The 18,860-nt window shown below is 35.8% G+C and overlaps 1 protein-coding gene across 1 annotated transcript in view; it reads left to right on the forward strand.

Annotated features, from left to right (window-relative positions):
* Positions 1-18,860, forward strand: part of SMURF2 (SMAD specific E3 ubiquitin protein ligase 2) — a 65,996-nt gene that overhangs the window by 32,343 nt on the left and 14,793 nt on the right. The window contains exons 2-10 of the mRNA XM_087710249.1: positions 188-226; positions 2,512-2,620; positions 5,340-5,473; positions 5,946-6,011; positions 9,832-9,916; positions 10,137-10,220; positions 11,619-11,821; positions 12,172-12,256; positions 13,743-13,901. Of these exons, the coding sequence (XP_087566375.1) occupies positions 188-226; positions 2,512-2,620; positions 5,340-5,473; positions 5,946-6,011; positions 9,832-9,916; positions 10,137-10,220; positions 11,619-11,821; positions 12,172-12,256; positions 13,743-13,901 (964 nt within the window). The remainder of the gene's footprint in view (positions 1-187; positions 227-2,511; positions 2,621-5,339; positions 5,474-5,945; positions 6,012-9,831; positions 9,917-10,136; positions 10,221-11,618; positions 11,822-12,171; positions 12,257-13,742; positions 13,902-18,860) is intronic.

Genomic DNA, 18,860 nt, shown 5'->3' on the forward strand with positions numbered 1-18,860 from the left:
GTACAATATGGCTGTGATCCTTGATCTGTAAACTGCCTGATGTGCCTGCATTTCCAGATTTACAATATATTTCAGTATGGGTACATATGCCTGAAATTGTGTTGTTGGACATTTGGAAATACTTAATTAATACATTAAAACTCAATGTTAGTCTATAATTCTTTTTTCCCCTTTGTTTTGGTTTCAGTTCTCTGTGCAAAAAATTTGGTGAAAAAGGATTTTTTCCGTAAGTACACCTTTCTGTTTTTTATTCAAAGATATTGTCTTACTAGGTAGCATTTCATAAACCATTAAATAGAATACTCTGATATAGTCAAATTATCTACTCATCTTCAAGTATTGTTTATGGCCTGTGCTAATAGAGTATATTGATATACTTGCCTATTGAATACAGGTCAGTGTGGTATAGACATTAAGACCCTGGACTAAGAGCAGAAAGACTGAGATTCCATTCTCAATCATAGAAGCTTATTGGGTTGGCTTTGGATCAGTTATTGTCTCTCAGCCCAATTCGAGAAGGAAGTGTTATGTATGCTGCTTCAAACCCCTAAAGGAAAGGTGGAAATTAAAAAAAATCCCTTTATGTATCTATTATCAATTTTAATTTTTATTTGTGAACCACCCAGAGTCACTCTTAAGAGTAAGATGGGCAGTATCTAAATTTGAAAATTAAATAAAAGAGGCATATTGTAAGAACAGTGTTTTAATTTGTGTTCATTTCTCAATAAGAGTAGGCAGTCTATGACACCGTCTTTTGTTGAACTTCAAATCCCAACATTTCTCACCATTGGTCTTGTTTGCTAGAGATGCTGAGAATAGTAATTCTGTAATGCCATAAACACCAATTTATTGTGATGGTAAAATCTAAAAATGGATTGGTATTATAATATACTTTAATCAGAACTAAAATTGAAGGTCATAATCCATTTCATAGCATTAACTTTTTACATGCAGTTATCAGGAAGCATCCCAAAAGTCCCTTGAGTTTTAAAAATAGATGGAAATTTAGCATAAGAGCAGTTAAAAAGAGTTGCTGCCATCAAATATTTTACACTAGCTTCCTTTGGCTAAATTTGTTGTTTATTAAATAATTGCTTTGACTATGAGTGCTGCTAAAGTCAAGCTCATTTCAGTCAAGTACAACTATTGATAACTTCATGAACACATCCATGCAGTTTTCTTGGCATTAGTATGGATGTGGTTTGCCATGATAGTCTTATGGAATGTTTTTCAACTTCTGAACTCAGCTTATTCTATTGGAATTACCTGTTGGTCTCCCATCCAACTTCTGCTATAATCAGGATGACCTAATTAACTTTCTAAGCCCAGTCAAGGTCAACCAGATGCTGCCACCTGCTGTTTCATGTGTGTTACAGAATGTTTATAAATAGCAGTGCATGTTTCATAATGGTTATCTTTTCATATTTACTTTGCAATTAAATGCTTCAAGAAGTACTATTAAAAATGAGTTCTGTTCTCTAAATCTGTCTTTAACCCAAATTTGTATTTAAGTCAGAACTCACACTTACAAATGGGCTGCTATTGCTAAAATGGCAGGTGGCTCTGTTTTTCTTCAGTCCAGTGAAGTGCTAAAACCGGGCAGTGCTTTCAGAGACTGTTGAAAACTGCTGAAAACAGATTGTGTATTAAAAACGCCTGGCTTCAGTTCTATCTTGACTTTGAATCTTTCTGTTCTTGAAAGCACTGGACTTGTGAGAAGAGTTGTAAAGAAAAGTATTTCCTATTTACAATGATAGCCTGAAATGTCTTGAAACAATGTTATATGTCCAAATAAATTCAGTATAGATTGTATTTTGCAATGAACAAAATAAATGAATAGATTATGGAATTCCTAGTAGAATTTGTTCTTTATATAAAATTCTACTTTTACATAAAGGATTAATGTAGTTGAGTACAAAAAATTATAAAATCAGATTGATAGCATAATGCGATTCCTTGGTTCATTGGATTAAAAAGGAGATAGGTTAGAAAATGTAGATGTTTTCTAATGGACCGCCGCAAATAATATGGTATCAATTAGCAGCATCCTTAAAGTAGAATAAAATATGGATTAAAAATATAAGAATGAAGATGTGGCATAAAAAGGATAGTTAGAAGCTTGCTTAAAAGAAATGTCTTCAGCCTCTAACCACAAGATGTTCTAGCCAACATCCCTATGTCAAAAGTCCAAATCACAAGGTTCAGATAAAGTTCATTAATGACACGTAGTTCATACCTGTAATAAAAGGAGAAGTAAGACCCTCATCTCCTTATAAGGCTTTTTCCTCAAGGTAACCAATAAGAAATGAGTTAAGTGTTTCCGTGTTACGCTGCCTTTGAGTAGGTATAAGAACGTGTGCTTCGATAATGAAGGTTGTTCAGAACTTGCAATGTTAGCCATTTCGCTAACCTTTTGAACCTGGCTGCCAAATGAACTTTTCCTGTATCCTGAGAAGTCTAAAGCCTGTCATTTTCTGCAATATCCTCATTGTATTATGTATTTTCTGACAGGACTTCCTGATCCATTTGCTAAAGTGGTGGTGGACGGATCTGGCCAGTGCCATTCTACTGATACTGTGAAGAATACCCTTGATCCAAAGTGGAATCAGCATTATGACTTGTACGTGTCAATAGAGATTATCTAAATATGACCAAACTTTAAGCTGGGTAATTGCTAAAAATGTATATATTAAATCAGGGTGTCTTTGCTAAGAATTACTCTGAAAAGTAATGCAGGCCTGTGTTAGCTGTTTTTTTTGTTTATAAAACAGCTGGTCTTTCATTGCTAAAGCGTAGAGTTGGTTGATTGATTGATTATGTGTCATTACACGTGTGCCAACTCTTAGCAACCACATAGATACTAATTCTTAAATACTGCTTTTATGTATAAAATCAAAGTGCTTAAGTGAGAAAACAAACATGTATATTTTTTGTGACAGCTGGAAATAGAGACAAAAATGCAGACTCTGGATGAGGAGTGGAGATACCTGGATTATCAGATAGATTTGATTCCAAATTCACACCAACTTCTCAAATCATATGTAGTAATCAGTGATGATGGGACTTGCAGTACAGTTTTAGTGCCACAGATTTAGCAGTCTTCCTTTAATTAAGGTTGGTTGTTCAGAAGCCAGTTTTTATCCCAGTATGTTTACTTCTAATGATCCCAGTATATTATTGCCTAAGTATTAATTGATATATCATAAGTTTATATATAGCACCCAAGAAAATGAAGTTGGGCACTAATAACCCTTGACATAATTCTGAAAGCTCTATACTTAAAAAAACGAATCTCTTAAATAATCATATCAGGCAACTTTCAATAGCAGTATTAAAAATAATAAATTTTCCTAAATAAATTAATGTAGTTCTACCCTGGCATTCAATTACAGGTGTCCCCAACCCCCAAGCTGCAGCCCGTTCAGAACGGAGCTGCGGAAGCAGCAGGCGAGTATGCCACACAGCTCCATCTTGCATGAGCATACTTGAGGCTCCATTTGTGCGTGTGGCATGTGCCAAATGGAGCTATGTGTGTCATCTGTGTGCCCTCTGCTCACACGGAAACATCCCCTCTCCTCTCCCCCCCCTCCAACCGGTCCACCAAGCTGGAAAGTTTGGGGACTGCTGTTCTATAGACCTGGAAAAAATTTGAAAGCATTAAAAATCTTCACGATTTCTTCAGTCCAGCTCAGAAGTTCCTCTCTTCTCCATGTGTGGAAGGGAACTCCTCCACCGGGTTGGAGAATCACACAGAGGTCCTTAAGATCCGAGCTTCCTTTCTACAATCTGATAAAGGATTTCCATCCCTCCCCTGCCCAGTGCATGGTGAGGAGGGGAAACCCTTTGGTAAGTGGTGGCAGCTTGTAACCATCTCTACCAGCTTCCCCAGTGAGTTTCCGGGAAAGCTGGCAGAAAAGATCTCAAATGGCAATCACATGATCACAGGGCACTTGACAATTAGTCATAAGTGTGACTGACATGACTGTGAGGAGGTGTACCATGGCATTTTACAATGGCCAGAAGTGCTTTATGGAATGTAAAACACCCTTTCTAAGCTGTCATAATTTTGAGTTAGACTATCTGTAGTGTATAAAAATTTCAGTGATTTTCTTGGAACATGGGCAAAAATGCACACTACATGTAACACTAAGAAATAGTTCCTCTCTAGCTGCTGACACCATTTGCTGGAATGGTAGTCCCATGAGTGCCTCTTAGAGAGCTAGCACATAGAAGACATTCTCCCCCCTTTTTTTGTAATTGGAGGGCTGCAGTTGCAATGCGTCTGTTCCCCTCATATATATGTGGGTATTGAACTGAAACCTTTGTGTTTGTTAAGAGAAATTGTATGTAGAAACAAGTTGAAAATACCATTATATGAGTAGTCTTTTCCAAAAAGACATCATTTTAAGTCTTGGAAAATAATCAGTGATTGATTTGTAAGCTATGAGAGCATTTATAGAAGTCATCCTCAACTTACAACCACAATTGAGCCCCAAATTTCTGTTGTTAAGTGACACATTTGCCCCATTTTACAACTTTTCTTGCCTCAGCTGTTAAGTAAATCACTGCAGTTGGTAAGCTGGTAACCCTGTTGTTAAGTGAATCTGGCTTCCCCATTGACTTTGCTTGTGCGAAGGTCACAAAAATGATCACACAACCTTGGGATAAATATGAACCAATTGCCAAACATCTGAATTTTGATCGCATGACCATGGAGATGCTGCAAAGGTTGTAACTGTGAAAAACGATCATAAGTCACATTTTTCAGTGCCGTTGTAACTTTGAACGGTCACGAAACAAACTGTTATAGGTCAAGGACCACCTATGTTATGCTGCATTGCAACTCTGGGGTATGTGTGTGATGGGTGAATAAATGATTTAAACAAGTGAGTGTAGAAGGATGTTTTAGTAAATCGAACATTTAGGTGTTTGTACTATGACAGAATGCACGTAATGGGAGAGGCTTACTAAACATTTCCCAAAGAGAAACATAATTCTTAAGTGTAAGAACTCATCCTCCAAATTAAACACTCAACAACATACCATTTTTTTTGTTTGACAGACTGTGACTGTCTAGCCAAAGGATGTCAGCAATGTATGATATATTTTTAAAAAGCTCCTTTGACATTTGTTCAAGTAGAATCTTTTTATGAGTAAATTATGATGGAGACAAGTCTGTGTATAATGCATTTGACCTCTTCTTCAGCATAAAATAAAAATAACAATATGTTATGAAGCTCTAAAAAAATTGCAGTCAAAAATTGTCTTCTAATAGACTGTTAGAAGTATGAAGTCAACATATGTTTTATTGCTGATTCCTGTCTTTTTCCCCTCCTTAGATACATTGGAAAGTCTGACTCTATAACAATCAGTGTATGGAACCACAAGAAAATCCATAAAAAACAGGGAGCTGGTTTTCTGGGTTGTGTGAGACTTCTTTCTAATGCTATCAACCGCCTCAAAGACACTGGTTGTAAGTAGGCAGAACAAAAGTACTTCGGTATTTTGAAATAAGCTTTTTAGAGTGACTTTAAAATTATTTCTATGGAAATTATAATTTATTTGTGATTGATTGATTTGTATCCTGCCTTAATTATTTTTACAAATAAAGCAGTGAACATATCCACTCCAACGTCCTTCTCCTATTTTTTCACCACCACCACAACCCCTATGAGGTGGGTTGAGCTGAGAGAGAATGACTGGCCCATAGTCACCCAGGTAGCTTTCATGCCTAAGACAGAACTTGAACTCACAGCCTCTGACTTTTTAAGACTGGTATTTTAACCATTAGTCAAAAGTGGCTTTGGGGAAGATGAAGACCAGTATGCTCTTCATCTTCTTTTGAAATTCTAGAAATGTTTAATTCAGCAATATGTATTTTGCCATAGAAATTACCTTACATGATCATTACATAGAAATAAGATGTGCTTCCTTTTTTTTAATAGATCAGAGATTAGATCTCTGCAAACTTGGACCAAATGACAATGATACAGTTAGAGGACAGATAGTAGGTAAGTAATGATTTTATTTTGTTTGTTTTATTTTATAACCTGCCTTGATTATTTTTTTAAATAACACAAGGTGGTGAAAGAGAGAGAGAGAGAGAGAGGGAGAGAGAGAGGGAGAAAGAGGGAGAGAGAGGGAGAGAGAGAGAGAGAGAGAGAGAGAGAGAAAGAGAGAGAGAGAGAGATATGGCTCAAGGTCAACTAGCTGGCTTTCATGGGAAGGCAGGATTAGAATTCACAATCTCTTGTCTATGGAGATTCTCAGCCATCCAGCTCATGGTTGTCCCAAAAGTGCTTTTTCAAAAGGCAACTAAACTTTTGAAAGCATCTTTGGGTCACAGTCTCTTGGTTTCTAACCAGCACCTTAACCACTAGGTCCCACCAGACCAAATTTAAATGTGTATTTCAAACACCAGGGTGGAAATGAAAAAAAAAAGGAATGCAAAGTATGTGTTAGGTTCCAAGTAGCACCCCCAACGAAAAAAGACTCCGAGGCTAGGCATTCCTCAAAGTTCCATTTATTAGAGAATGCCATATTGGCACATCTGGGAACACCCGAATCTGAAAGCTTCCAGGTTTTTCCCACCCAAAAGAAAGTCCCAGTTCCTGTCCCAACACCCACATGTCTGTCATATGGTCCAATCAACGCACCGTCCCAATTGGAGATGTTTATTAGTCACACCCTTACAGGTACAGGGTAGAGTGGCCTTGACTCTCGGGGAAAGGAATGTTGTTATGACTATATAACTCCCCAGCTTCATACAATGCCCTCCCCTCCCAGTTTCCCACGGCACTAAACATGGCAAGCCTGAAGATCCAATGCCCAAGATGGTTTCTAGGCCTGACAAGATGATTCTTCTGTTACTTAAGTCTGTTTTGAGTCAGAACGGTATGATTTCGACATAGTCCTATGTAGGTTTGACAGAAAACTCAGCCTAAAGCTACTATAAGACTTCATTCTATTGGCAAAGAAGTTTTTGAGGCTTCTGTGGTACAGTTTCTTTTCTAAGAATAACACATAACAGGTAATGCATTATAGTCTTTTGGAAGAGGTCCCTGTAAAAATGTGGAAGAGGAATATGGTATAGAGTACATTAGGTTAAACGTATTGTCCATAAAAGCCCCTTTGATACAGCAAAGATTTTTTATGAATAAAAGTGAATGGCATTTTATTTCTTCTTTTGTATCCACTTTCTCCCCCCCCCCCCCTTTTGCCTTCTCCCATGTGGTTCATGAGGATTCCCTATTGTCTGAAGAAGATTTGGAGAGATTAAAGCATAGGCAGAATGAAAGCGTTCTCCCCTTTGGAGCTCTGCTGAGTGATTGAATTCCAATTTTGATTGGAAAGAGAAACCATTGCATGAAACTCTTTTATTTCTGCTTATCAACATTACTTGGCATTCATTTTTTGTCTTCCTTATTAATAATTGCCCTCCTCTTACCATTTCTATTTACGCTTTGGCAAGTATATATAATTTATATAGATTTTCAACAGTGACATTCAGATAACTGTTTAACTGAAATGCTTAAAGCCAACTAAGTTTACATGTTACTTACTGCTTTATTTTCTCTTCTTATTAAAGTTAATGTTTAATTTATTGTTTAACTATACTTTGATCCATCCTGTTAATGTATTTGTTAACCCTATGAATTCGTTTTCCAGGAGTAGCGAGTGTGAGAAATTGACAATCAATTTTGTGTTGTGATGGTCTTTTGAAATATAATTCAATTGATCTCACACCTGTGTTGCATGTTATGTGTTTCAATATTAGATCCATTCCAAACATCTTATTGTGTCAATGGTACTAGGCTCTGTGAATGAAATTGAACCTTATCCTTCAATTTAACATTGCTTACAGTACTAATATTTAAGAATCGATTGTACTGAATGGTTGTTTATGATTTAAAAAAATCTAAAAAGTTGGAAGAAGAGTAGATTACTTCTAATGAGAACTTCCAGACTTTTGATTTATAGACTGTATTCCTGCTTCCAAGTTGTTGTTTTGGTTTTTTTTTTAAATGCTGATCCCAGCAGGTGGAATTATAAGGATGGCTGTGTGCAGATGGTGCCCTACCTTCAGAACGCCAGCATTCCTTTGGGTTGCAGTGGGGCCCAGCTTCTCTTGTTATCTTTTGCTGGGTTGATGCTCGTATTGGTCTAGACTTGAGCTTTCAGTTCCAATCTAAACAGGATTAAGAAAAGCCCATTAATCTTAATGCCACAGAAACCACAAATAAGTCATGTGTTCAATTTCATTCTTGACTGGCCTCTTTATAAAGTAAACAGAACTACTTAGGTTTACACAGATAGCCTTTGTTGTATTATTTGCAACACTTTAGGCACAGAATTATCATTTTATTTTATCTGTGAAAAATCTTTGGATGTAAGAAATGTTAGCACTAAAGATTGTCTCTTTAATTCAGGAGTGAATATGGGAATTGTTCGTAAAAATGTAAACTGTTTTTGCAATAGCATTGTGTCATACATGCCACTGTTAAGGCTTGCCACAACTTTCAAAAGGCAAGTAAATAAAAATTGTAAACCAACATTTTAAAAAAACGAATGAGAAACCAGATCATAATATTATATGTTAAATAAAATCCCTGATATGGAGATGCCTTTTATACAGAAGTATCTGATTCCTAGCAATTGACTTATGCTAAATGATAAGGCAAGTGGTAAATATGAAGTTCCTTTTCTATATTGTCCACATGTTCAAGCGAATTAAAGTTCCCAAAGATTTATCTTTACTGGCAAGATTTGTATGTCAGCTTTAATCAGAGCTTTTAGTGATGGAAGTAGGAGGAAATAACATAAAAATAGATGTAGCATACCGCAAAAAACAGCAAAAAACAAAAAAGAATGACATGTTGAAAATAATGTGTTAATAAAATATCTGACCAGGCCAAACCATAAGAATGTCACTAGACAAGTTTCTTTGAGTAGGCGATTCTACAACCTTGGCATCTTAATTGAGAAAGCTCTTTATCTTTCCAGTCACTACTCCCCATGTATATGGTCCTTAAAGGAGATTCTTCGAAGAAACAAAACATTTGTTGGTTCTCAGGTACTTAGTTTTGCCAGGACCGAGTTGCTGCTTATTGGCCCTAATTCAGTTTATTATTATTCCTGATATAGTTTCATTATCCTTCATATGAATTGGATGGAAGAGAATGACATGTTATCAGCAAAGAAGTGTTGCTTCATTATACCTTCTTATTGCCTTTCCCAGTTCATTTTAGTGTTCACAACCATGGAGACAAGCAAAATCTTGCAGGATCATATAACAGTGACATATTCCCTCAGTGTCACATTTTGGAGTTACTTCTTTACGTAGAAATGGAATTGCTGTGTCATTGTTTCTCCCAAAAGAATATGGAAGGAGTAACATATTGGAAGTTGCTAGATGCTCCAGAATTAACAAGATCCACATTCCAGATAAATCATCCATTAATATACTGTTAGCAATCTTTATACTAAAGTAATCTTTTCTAACAAAAGTATGTTTTGTGTTCTACTAGGCAATTATGAGGAACAGATTGCAGGTGTAAGATTGTAGCTTGAGGTTATAGAGACACATAATTTTAAGAATACCTATACCTGTTTACTGAGCTAAAATTTCCAGAGTCAGATTACTACATTTTGAAATCTCATCAAACTGCTTTCCACTATCTTGAAGTAATCCTCAGGAGGTTTAGTGAAAAGATAAGAGCATCCTATATATTTTCAAAGTCCCAAATCTGTACATCACTGAATCAAAAGGATTCGTGCAAGATATGCCATAATAATGTTCTAAGTTTAACTTTTGTTTTGTTTTTTTGATAGTAAGTCTTCAGTCCAGGGACCGGATAGGCACAGGAGGGCAAGTTGTTGATTGCAGTAGACTATTTGACAATGATTTACCTGATGGGTAAGTTCATTTTTTGACAGTTAGAATAAAATACGATGTCGCATGTCCCAAATACTGTTTTAATTTGTGCTTAATATTTTGAAGTGATAACAAAGAATGAAGGAATGCTAGTTTAAAACATATTACACATACATTTCTTTAATAAATAACTATGTGAGCTCAAACATTTGAAAATCAAACTTCTTGTAATGTTGTTTTCTTTCAATACAAAAATATTTAGCTGGGAAGAAAGGAGGACAGCCTCTGGAAGAATTCAGTATTTGAATCATATCACACGAACAACACAGTGGGAGAGACCAACACGGTAAGCATTCTTTTAAAGAGCTAAAGGTGTGGTGTGCCTACAACTCTAGTGGTTGTCAGTGCTAGGAATTCTCCAATTCTAAGTTGATGTGCCAAATCATGTCCTTTCCTCCCAAATTAGAGTTTTTTCTCGCATATTTAATATGTATTACACTATTATATAAAAAACATAGAACATATTTGCTCATGGGAATCTTTTCATGGACTCTTGAGAGGTTGAACATACAAATTAGTTTTCAGATAAATGAGAGGGGTTTTTTAAATTCCCCTCTGCAACAGTCATTTTGCTAGAACACTTAACATTATCTCAAACTTCTGGATATGCTTATTGGATCAAAACAGTTGTTTATCGATGTTTTGTTAAATTTTCCTTAAGTCCTTATCATTTATTTTTTAATATTCAATAATAAGAAAAAAACCCAGCAGGAATAAAGGGGTCATATTTATATATAAAGATAAACCATTTTTTACTCTGATTTTCATTAAATTAACTCAGGGTTTGTTATTAGTTTATATATCCTTTCTAGGAAAGGGAGAAACAAGGGAAACAGTTTGGACAATTAAAGAAATTGTTCTATTTTGCTTACGGTTGAGTGGGAGACGGTGACACTTGTGCACCAGAACAAATACAAATGCAAGATTTTCCTGATTCTTCTATTGTGGGTTGTGAAGTTGGCAACTGTGTTATTGCTAATAGGTAGGAAATCAGATCTCTCATCTCCATTCCTCCAAGTCTTCTTTGTTTCATCTTTAGTACAATGCAAACAGTGTGAACATTTCTCAATGTTGGGATGGTTTTAGAACTTTTATTATCAAAGGAGGCATTAGTGGTCTCTGTAGCAAGGAGAACTTTTTCCTACTACCAGCTGTAACCATTCCTTGTCAGGACTAATCTGGCCTCAGCAATCCTTGTGGTGATAATTTTAGGGCTGGATTACTGGAAATATGCTTTACACAGAATTACCCCGGGGGCTGAAACTGCTTCTGATGTAAAACGTTGCAGCCAGATCATTGAAGGGACATGTTTTATGCCCAGCCAATCTGTTCATATTTATATGAAAGAACTGTTTGGATTTTGGCGGTAGATGCCTGAAGAGGAGTATTTGTTACGTGACAATTCTTTTATTAGGTCTGATGGCAGTGCTGCATTTATCAAGAATTTGTTATGCCATAATCCAAGATAATGTCCTCAACACTTGTGCCTTCTTTCACTGCAGCATCCAATCAACTTGTGCAGCTTATCATTTTAATCTAATTAATTTTTATTCATTTATTAGAACGTGGCCTTCTAGTAACATGTTAAGAAACTAGTATTTCTTAACACATTACTTAAAACTCTGTAATTTTAGACTGTAATGCCCTTTTGATAGAAGAAACAAAGATTGTTGTTTTTCAATAGGCCAGCATCGGAATATTCCAGTCCTGGCAGACCTCTGAGTTGCTTTGTGGATGAGAACACACCTCTTACAGGAATAAATGGTGCAACATGTGGACAGGCATTTGACCCCAGGCTCGCGGAAAGGAGAGTTAGATCTCAGAGGCATAGGAATTACATGAGCAGGACCCATCTGCATACTCCTCCTGATCTACCTGAGGGATATGGTAGGTGTTCCTGAAATTGTATAACTATCTGCTTTCCTTTGATAAATAAGAGAGAAAGTATAATTTTAAAAAAATAGATTATGGTAACTATGATGATTTGGCAATTGTGCAACACTAAGGAGATGCTGGGACCTTGTGGTTAATAAATATTTTAATCAGTGACATTTTCCTCGCCATAAAACACTTACATTACAACCCAGTATGGTCATAAAAATGGCTAATTTTGAATCAGTGCCATCACTTAGGCAAAGTGAACTGTCAATGATAACTGGAGATCCAGGGGAATTTTCTTTAGAAAAGGAATATTTGAACTTTCTGATTTATTTTTGCATTGATAATTTCCCAAACAGAGCAAAGGACAACTCAGCAAGGGCAGGTGTATTTCCTACATACTCAAACCGGTGTAAGCACATGGCACGATCCCCGTGTACCTCGGTAAGAAAATAATGTATCTTCATTGGTGCTGGAAATTAAGCAAAGCCCCCTTACAAATAAAATACAAAATAGCACACAAATTTCTAATAATTGCACGTTTGCCCGGTGACAGGATGATGTGTGTTGGTGATTCTGTGGATACTCAAATTCAGAACATGGTTCAGAAAACAATGCATTCTGAAAAATCTCAATTTTAATTTAAAAAGAGAGTAGCGTGGGCTGAATACTTGTGTCTGAAAAAGAATGTCTTACATGTCAAATACATTCAGAAACATCTGAAGGGGTTTGACTAAGATCTTTCTTTGATCAGAAATGAAATTAATTAAACCTAAATTTATTACTTACTTGCCTCCAATTTTCTTACCAAATAAAGTCAAATCAGTGGAGATTTTCTGCTAATGTAAATGGCTTTTGTCAGTGGATTTAAGAGAGAGGCACTCCACCCCGCTCTTTACAGTCCTCTGTTCACCCTTAAAATTCAGAGAAATCTCTGAAGCAGCTATAAGGGTACATGGAAACCTGTGAGGTCTTGAGAACTGAAGATGGTCTCATGTCAAACAGACTTCCACTTATTAACTTTTAAAGTATAAAACTTTTAATAAGTGAGCTGAAATCTAAATTATATAGTTTATTTTTTCTTTAACATTAATGGATACTGATACAATTTCAATAGTGTTAACTGCTTACACACTTAAATCTAACTTTCTTAGTTTTTTATCTGGTAAATGATGTAACAGTTAAAGCACCGTGCTAGGACTCTAGAGACCCATCTTCAGGTCCCTATGAAGTTATGAAATGTACTGTGTAATCTGCTGTGTCTAATCTATCTTGCCTCACATAATTGTTCTGGGGTGGGAGGTGAAACATGTATAGTGCAGGATATAGAAATAATAAGTTAATGGAAGGCTTCTTTTACAAATATTAAAAGATTTTAAATCAAACTGTATTGAGAAAACTTGTATTCATCTAGGGCTTGTCACTCTATCTCATGGTAGTCTACATGGCGGGTTAAAGTCATTTGTAGTACATTGCAAGCTTATATAAACTTTATGGAAAATAAGGTCTGTTTTCAACTTAGAAAAAGCATTTCAAGTATCCTTAAACAATTTAAAAGACTTGCTGAAATCATGACTAAAAACTAAGTCACTCTTAAGCCCCTATAGTAAGAGTGGCCTTTAAGTACCTAGATTTCTAGTAGGAATCATGCTGATTACAGGAATATTTATTTAAAAACAAAAACAACCAGTATAGTTTTGTGATAACAGCATTTCCAAGGCATGGTAGTGCAATGTTTTTCTAAGAGTATGTGTTTTTTTCTTTTACTTTCGTGGACTTACTCCCAGGGACCAGAGATCCAACCGAAGAGATAATGTTTCTGAAACAATGCATACGCACAGACTTCATGGAATAGTTATGTTACATTTCTGCCTGTTTGGCTCAGAAGCCCTGTGCTGAGATATTCCTTGTTTCTATTTGTTTTTTGCAGGGATCTTAGCAACATCAATTGTGAAGAGCTTGGGCCATTGCCTCCTGGATGGGAAATCCGAAACACAGCCACAGGCAGAGTTTATTTTGTTGATCATAACAACAGGACCACACAGTTTACAGATCCACGGCTATCAGCTAATTTGCACCTGGTTCTAAAGTGAGTTAATATCACTGATATCACCAATATGTGGCTAATAATATTTAGAGTATTTAAGGTAGTTTTCCAGGAAAGTCTCTCATGGTTTTTAATTTCTACATGTGCATTTTAGATTAACCTAATCTAAAAGGTCTTGGAAGTGTTAATGCTCTGAAAAAGAGGATGTTGAAATTGTGTTCTATTTGATAAGTCACTGATTTGTAAAGGGTTATTAGGAATGTTACCATTTTTGTTAATCATTGGTTATATTTTATTTTTACTGTTATGAAAAAAACCAATTTTCTGCATTTCTTCTATTCCTAACAGCCAGGTTTCTCCTTAATTTCTTTTGCATCTGTCCAAATTAAAATAGAAAAACCTAAGATATACGAAGCCTAGAAAGAAAGGAGAAAAAAAAGAGGGGGGAGAGATTCGGTTTCATTTTCAATTTTGGAAGATTGGTACTTGGCCTTAAAGTATATAATTTATATATAATATGAGAAAAATTTTCTATGCTAATTGAAATTGTCTCTCTGGTAGTAAAGTATGATTTATATTTTCATGGATAACTAATCTAGACAGGGATTTTTCAGGAATATCTGATTACATTCTTTCTAAGGGAATTAACATCTTACATTGTTTTAAATCAAACTATAAAATAGTATTATTTTCTCCTGATAGAGTTGAAACAGAGGAAGCATTTTTAATCCCCCAAAAATGTATTTTCTGCACCAGAGATTTTCCAATTTTTCTCCTGCATTTAATACTTCTATTCTTCCCAAGAGCAAAAGTTGCTATTGTCTAGACACAATTATTAATTATTTCAGTTCTTCTTAGAATATAGTTTCTGAACTCTAATACCTTTATATGCCAACTATAAATTTTAATTCAGTAGGTATTTACACCCAATTCAGAAACTATCTTTCTTTCCTTTTTTCTTCACAAAGGCCTCACAGATATGAGTCAGCTTGATTAATCTGTTTATTGCAGATAAGAATAAAACAGTTGCTCGTGGAAGATTTATCCACTTCAATACATTGAAAATAAAGTTCTTAAGATAAGTTCAGACTTTAAATTCAAGGCTTTTTCCTCCTGCCTTTCCAAGTCAATAGATAGCTATCCATTCTCTTGATTGCCTTGGAAAATACATGATCTATACTGAGGTAATAGTCTGGGAACTGCTGGCTTTTGCTTTGTCAGCTTCATTCTGCATATGTGGGAAATAGTTGCATGTCCACTTGAGTCTCTTTTTTTAAAACAAAAGTATTAAAACTATGTTTTCACAGAACAATATTTTGGAACATGATTCTAGAAGATACGTTTCTTGGTTAGATGAACCTTAAAGCAGGTTCCAAATTATCTAAAAATGTTTGATTTTTATATACCTGTTTTAAAATATAATTACAATTTTTTAGAAAATCTTTTGGTTTGCATAACTCTTCAAATCTGGCTTATTTTACTGACCAATGTGATATTACAGCAGATCCTCTTATCTGCTATGTCAAGCACTTTCCAAAGACTTAAAAATAGGCATTTTCTGATTAACCATCAGAAGTATAGTATAGAATATAATTTGTGTTTCATGTAGGCTAACAAAAAGGCTTAACAAATTAGGCTTCTTGCAACAGAAAGAACTTTCTATTTGTCAGGTTCTAAAATCACAGACTGTTTTTTTTTTTGCACTTCCCAAGCTACATACTTTATTTTTTTTTCTTTATGCATCTGTTTTTCATTATGAAAGGATTTCAGAAATTCAGCTAGCAGTGTCATCAGCAAAAGTGTAGTATCTGATAAATTTTATATATGGCGAACCTTTTCAACACCAAGTGCCCAAACTGGAATGTGCGTGCATGTGCGCATGCTGGACCGCCAGAAACCCAAAGACCAGCTGGCTGGCGCACACATGCCTGTTTTGTTGCCGTTTTTGTGGCTGTTTAGGGGACAGTTTCGGGGCTGTTTCAGGCTGGTTTGGCTGGGAAATGGCCTGAAAAAAAGCCCGGAAAACAGCCCGAAAAATGGGCTGTTTTCAGGACATTTTTCAGACCATTTTCAGGACATTTTCTGGACCATTTTCAGGACATTTTTCAGATCATTTTCAGGACATTTTTCGGACCATTTTCAGGACATTTTTCAGACCATTTTCAGGACATTTTTCAGACCATTTTCAGGACATTTTTCAGACCATTTTCAGGACATTTTCCGGACCATTTTCAGGACATTTTTCGGACCATTTTCAGGACATTTTTCAGACCATTTTCAGGACATTTTTCAGACCATTTTCAGGACATTTTTCAGACCATTTTCAGGACATTTTCCGGACCATTTTCAGGACATTTTTCAGACCATTTTCAGGACATTTTTCGGGCCATTTTCAGGACATTTTTCAGACCATTTTCAGGACATTTTTCGGCTGTTTTGGGCCGTTTTCAGGACATTTTCCAACGTCACGGCACATGCGAAGACCAGCTGGCCGGTGCCAGAAACCAAACGAGCAGCTGGCAATGGCGCGTGTGCCTACAGAGAGGGTTATAATAAAATAAAGTATTATTGGGTATGTTTGCTACCGTGAGTTACTTAGAAAGGTGGGATTAAAAATATAAATAAAAATCCAGATCTTTAAAGGCAGGCTAAATGACTCCTGGAGTGGGGACACTCTTCCAAAAGGCTGGAGCATTTAACATACCACATTTGCTAGCTTTAATTTATTCCTTTAATTTCTACCTATAACAACCTAAATATATTGACTCCTGAGAACATTAAAAAGCCCATTAAAAAAAAAATCCAGTTGAAAGTCTACCTGTTCCTGAGAAATGTTTCATGAGTTCTTTTACTATTCCACTTAAAGCACATAAGTTTATACATAATCTTATTTTTAAACTGAGGGTAAAGTAGAATTGCTAGTTATGACTGCTGACAGCAGAAAACTTGTGGCTGGAAGAACAGAAAATTCTGTCAGCCAGAATGAAATTTAAAAACAGCAGCCACAGTTTTATTACTTGGCATAAACTAAAGAATGGAGGAAGAAAGCATTTGTTGATGATGTCTTCACCTGACTGCTTCTGGTTTATGTTGGCTGCTGCTTTTGTATTCAGGCTGGCAACAGTGGTTTTTGATATTAGTAAGCATGGTTGGCAAGGTTCCACCACAAAAGCGCGTAGGACAAAATCGCGCTCGACAAAAGCGCGCTGTGACGTCATCACAGCGCGACGAAAAAGATCGAAAAAATGTAAAAATAAAGCTAAAACCTTCCCCTAACCCCCCCAAACCTAACCCTAAACCTAACCCTAACCCTAACTCTTAACCTAACCCTAAACCTAACCCTAAACCTAACCGTTAAAGTAACGAAAAACGTAACGCTAACCCTTATCCTAACCCTAACGCTAACGCTAACGCTCTAAAGCTAACCCTAACCCTTACCCTAACCCTAACCCTAACCCTAACCCTAACCCTTACCTTTGTGTGAATCGGCTTGCTTTAATTTAATTTTTATTAATTTTTATTTGAATTTTTCGATCTTTTTCGTCGCGCTGTGATGACGTCAAAGGCGCGATTTTGTCGATCGCGCTTTTGCCGTCCGCGCTTTTGACGGGTCACGGGTTGGCAAATATCTGTTGACAGTAAACAAGACATTTTGGCTACCATGGTCCATGCCTGGTACTGAAAATGTCAATTATAAGAGAAACAACCATCTCTTTGTAATGAACAAGACGCTTTCATCCCTTATTTATTTATTAATTAGACTTATATACCGCTTCATAGGGCTTTCAGCCCTCTCTAAGCAGTTTACAAATTTTTTAGCAAATTGAGTCAGCAACTTGCCCTCACAGTCCGGGTCCTCATTTCACCCACCTCGGAAGGACGGAAGGCTGAGTCGACCCTGAGCCGGTGAGATTTGAACCACTGAACTGCAGATCACAGTCAGCTAAAGTGGCCTGCAGTACTGCACCCTAACCACTGCGCCACCTCGGCTCATGATGCTGTCTAAACATTCTTATTCCATTAATCAGTGATTACTTAGTTTATAGCAGGGTACTCAGAGCATAATGCTGAAAAATCTGAGAATTAAAGCTAGAGAGCCTTAATATGATTTTTGCAACTATATTAACCAGATAAGGGTTAAAAAGAAGAAACAAAACTAAATGACTTGGATTCCTATCACAGGCTATTACTAGTCAAATGGTGCTGTCTGAGGAAATCTAATCCTGACAAGGATTGCACAGTCTTGACCAAATATTTTTTATGAACTATAAAGTTATTGAGTACTGGATTGATTTCATGATATTCTTTAAATTTTATTAAATATCCTCAGGTGCTAATAAAGATGGGAGTACTTTCAAAGTTATATAAATAATTACAAATAAACAATAGGTTGGAAATTTGAAAATTTAAGCCCATTATTATTTGTTCTCTTGATTCTTAAACAACCTAACAGTTAATTGAACACACCCCTAACATTTGGTTTATCCACTGATAGGTTTACCTGGGAATACCGTATATATGTTAATACTTATTAAGATTATATATTCAAGGCTAACATCATTTGCAGATAAGCTGATGTTGAATTTGTAACCAAAATGCCACAAAAATTTGCCAACTATGAAAATTATGACACAGTGAATTTCAAGAGTTTATTTATCTGGGTCATTTTTCTTGTTATCATGGTTAAAAATTGAGGGTCATCTTATCTATGAATGGATTTATCCATGTGTATATTTAAGCCTTTACTGAATTTTCATTAACAGTTTGAAACACAGTAAAACCATGGTTGTAAAACCTATCAAAATTACTGTGTTCCATCTATATTTGCCTCTCATTTCTCATAAAATTAATGAATTTGATTGATTGATTTACTTTATCATTGACTTCTGCTAATAATTGGAAGAGGCAATGAATTATGTTTCTCCACATTGTGTCTACTAAGAACTATATTACTTTCACAGTTTCATCTGACATTTCATATATAATCTTAAACAATCAGAT

This window comes from Thamnophis sirtalis, unplaced genomic scaffold (genome assembly GCF_051295495.1).
Source record: "Thamnophis sirtalis isolate CommonGarterSnake01/CBP01778 unplaced genomic scaffold, rThaSir2_p1.2 scaffold_3, whole genome shotgun sequence".
In the NCBI taxonomy this organism is placed as follows: domain Eukaryota; kingdom Metazoa; phylum Chordata; class Lepidosauria; order Squamata; family Natricidae; genus Thamnophis; species Thamnophis sirtalis.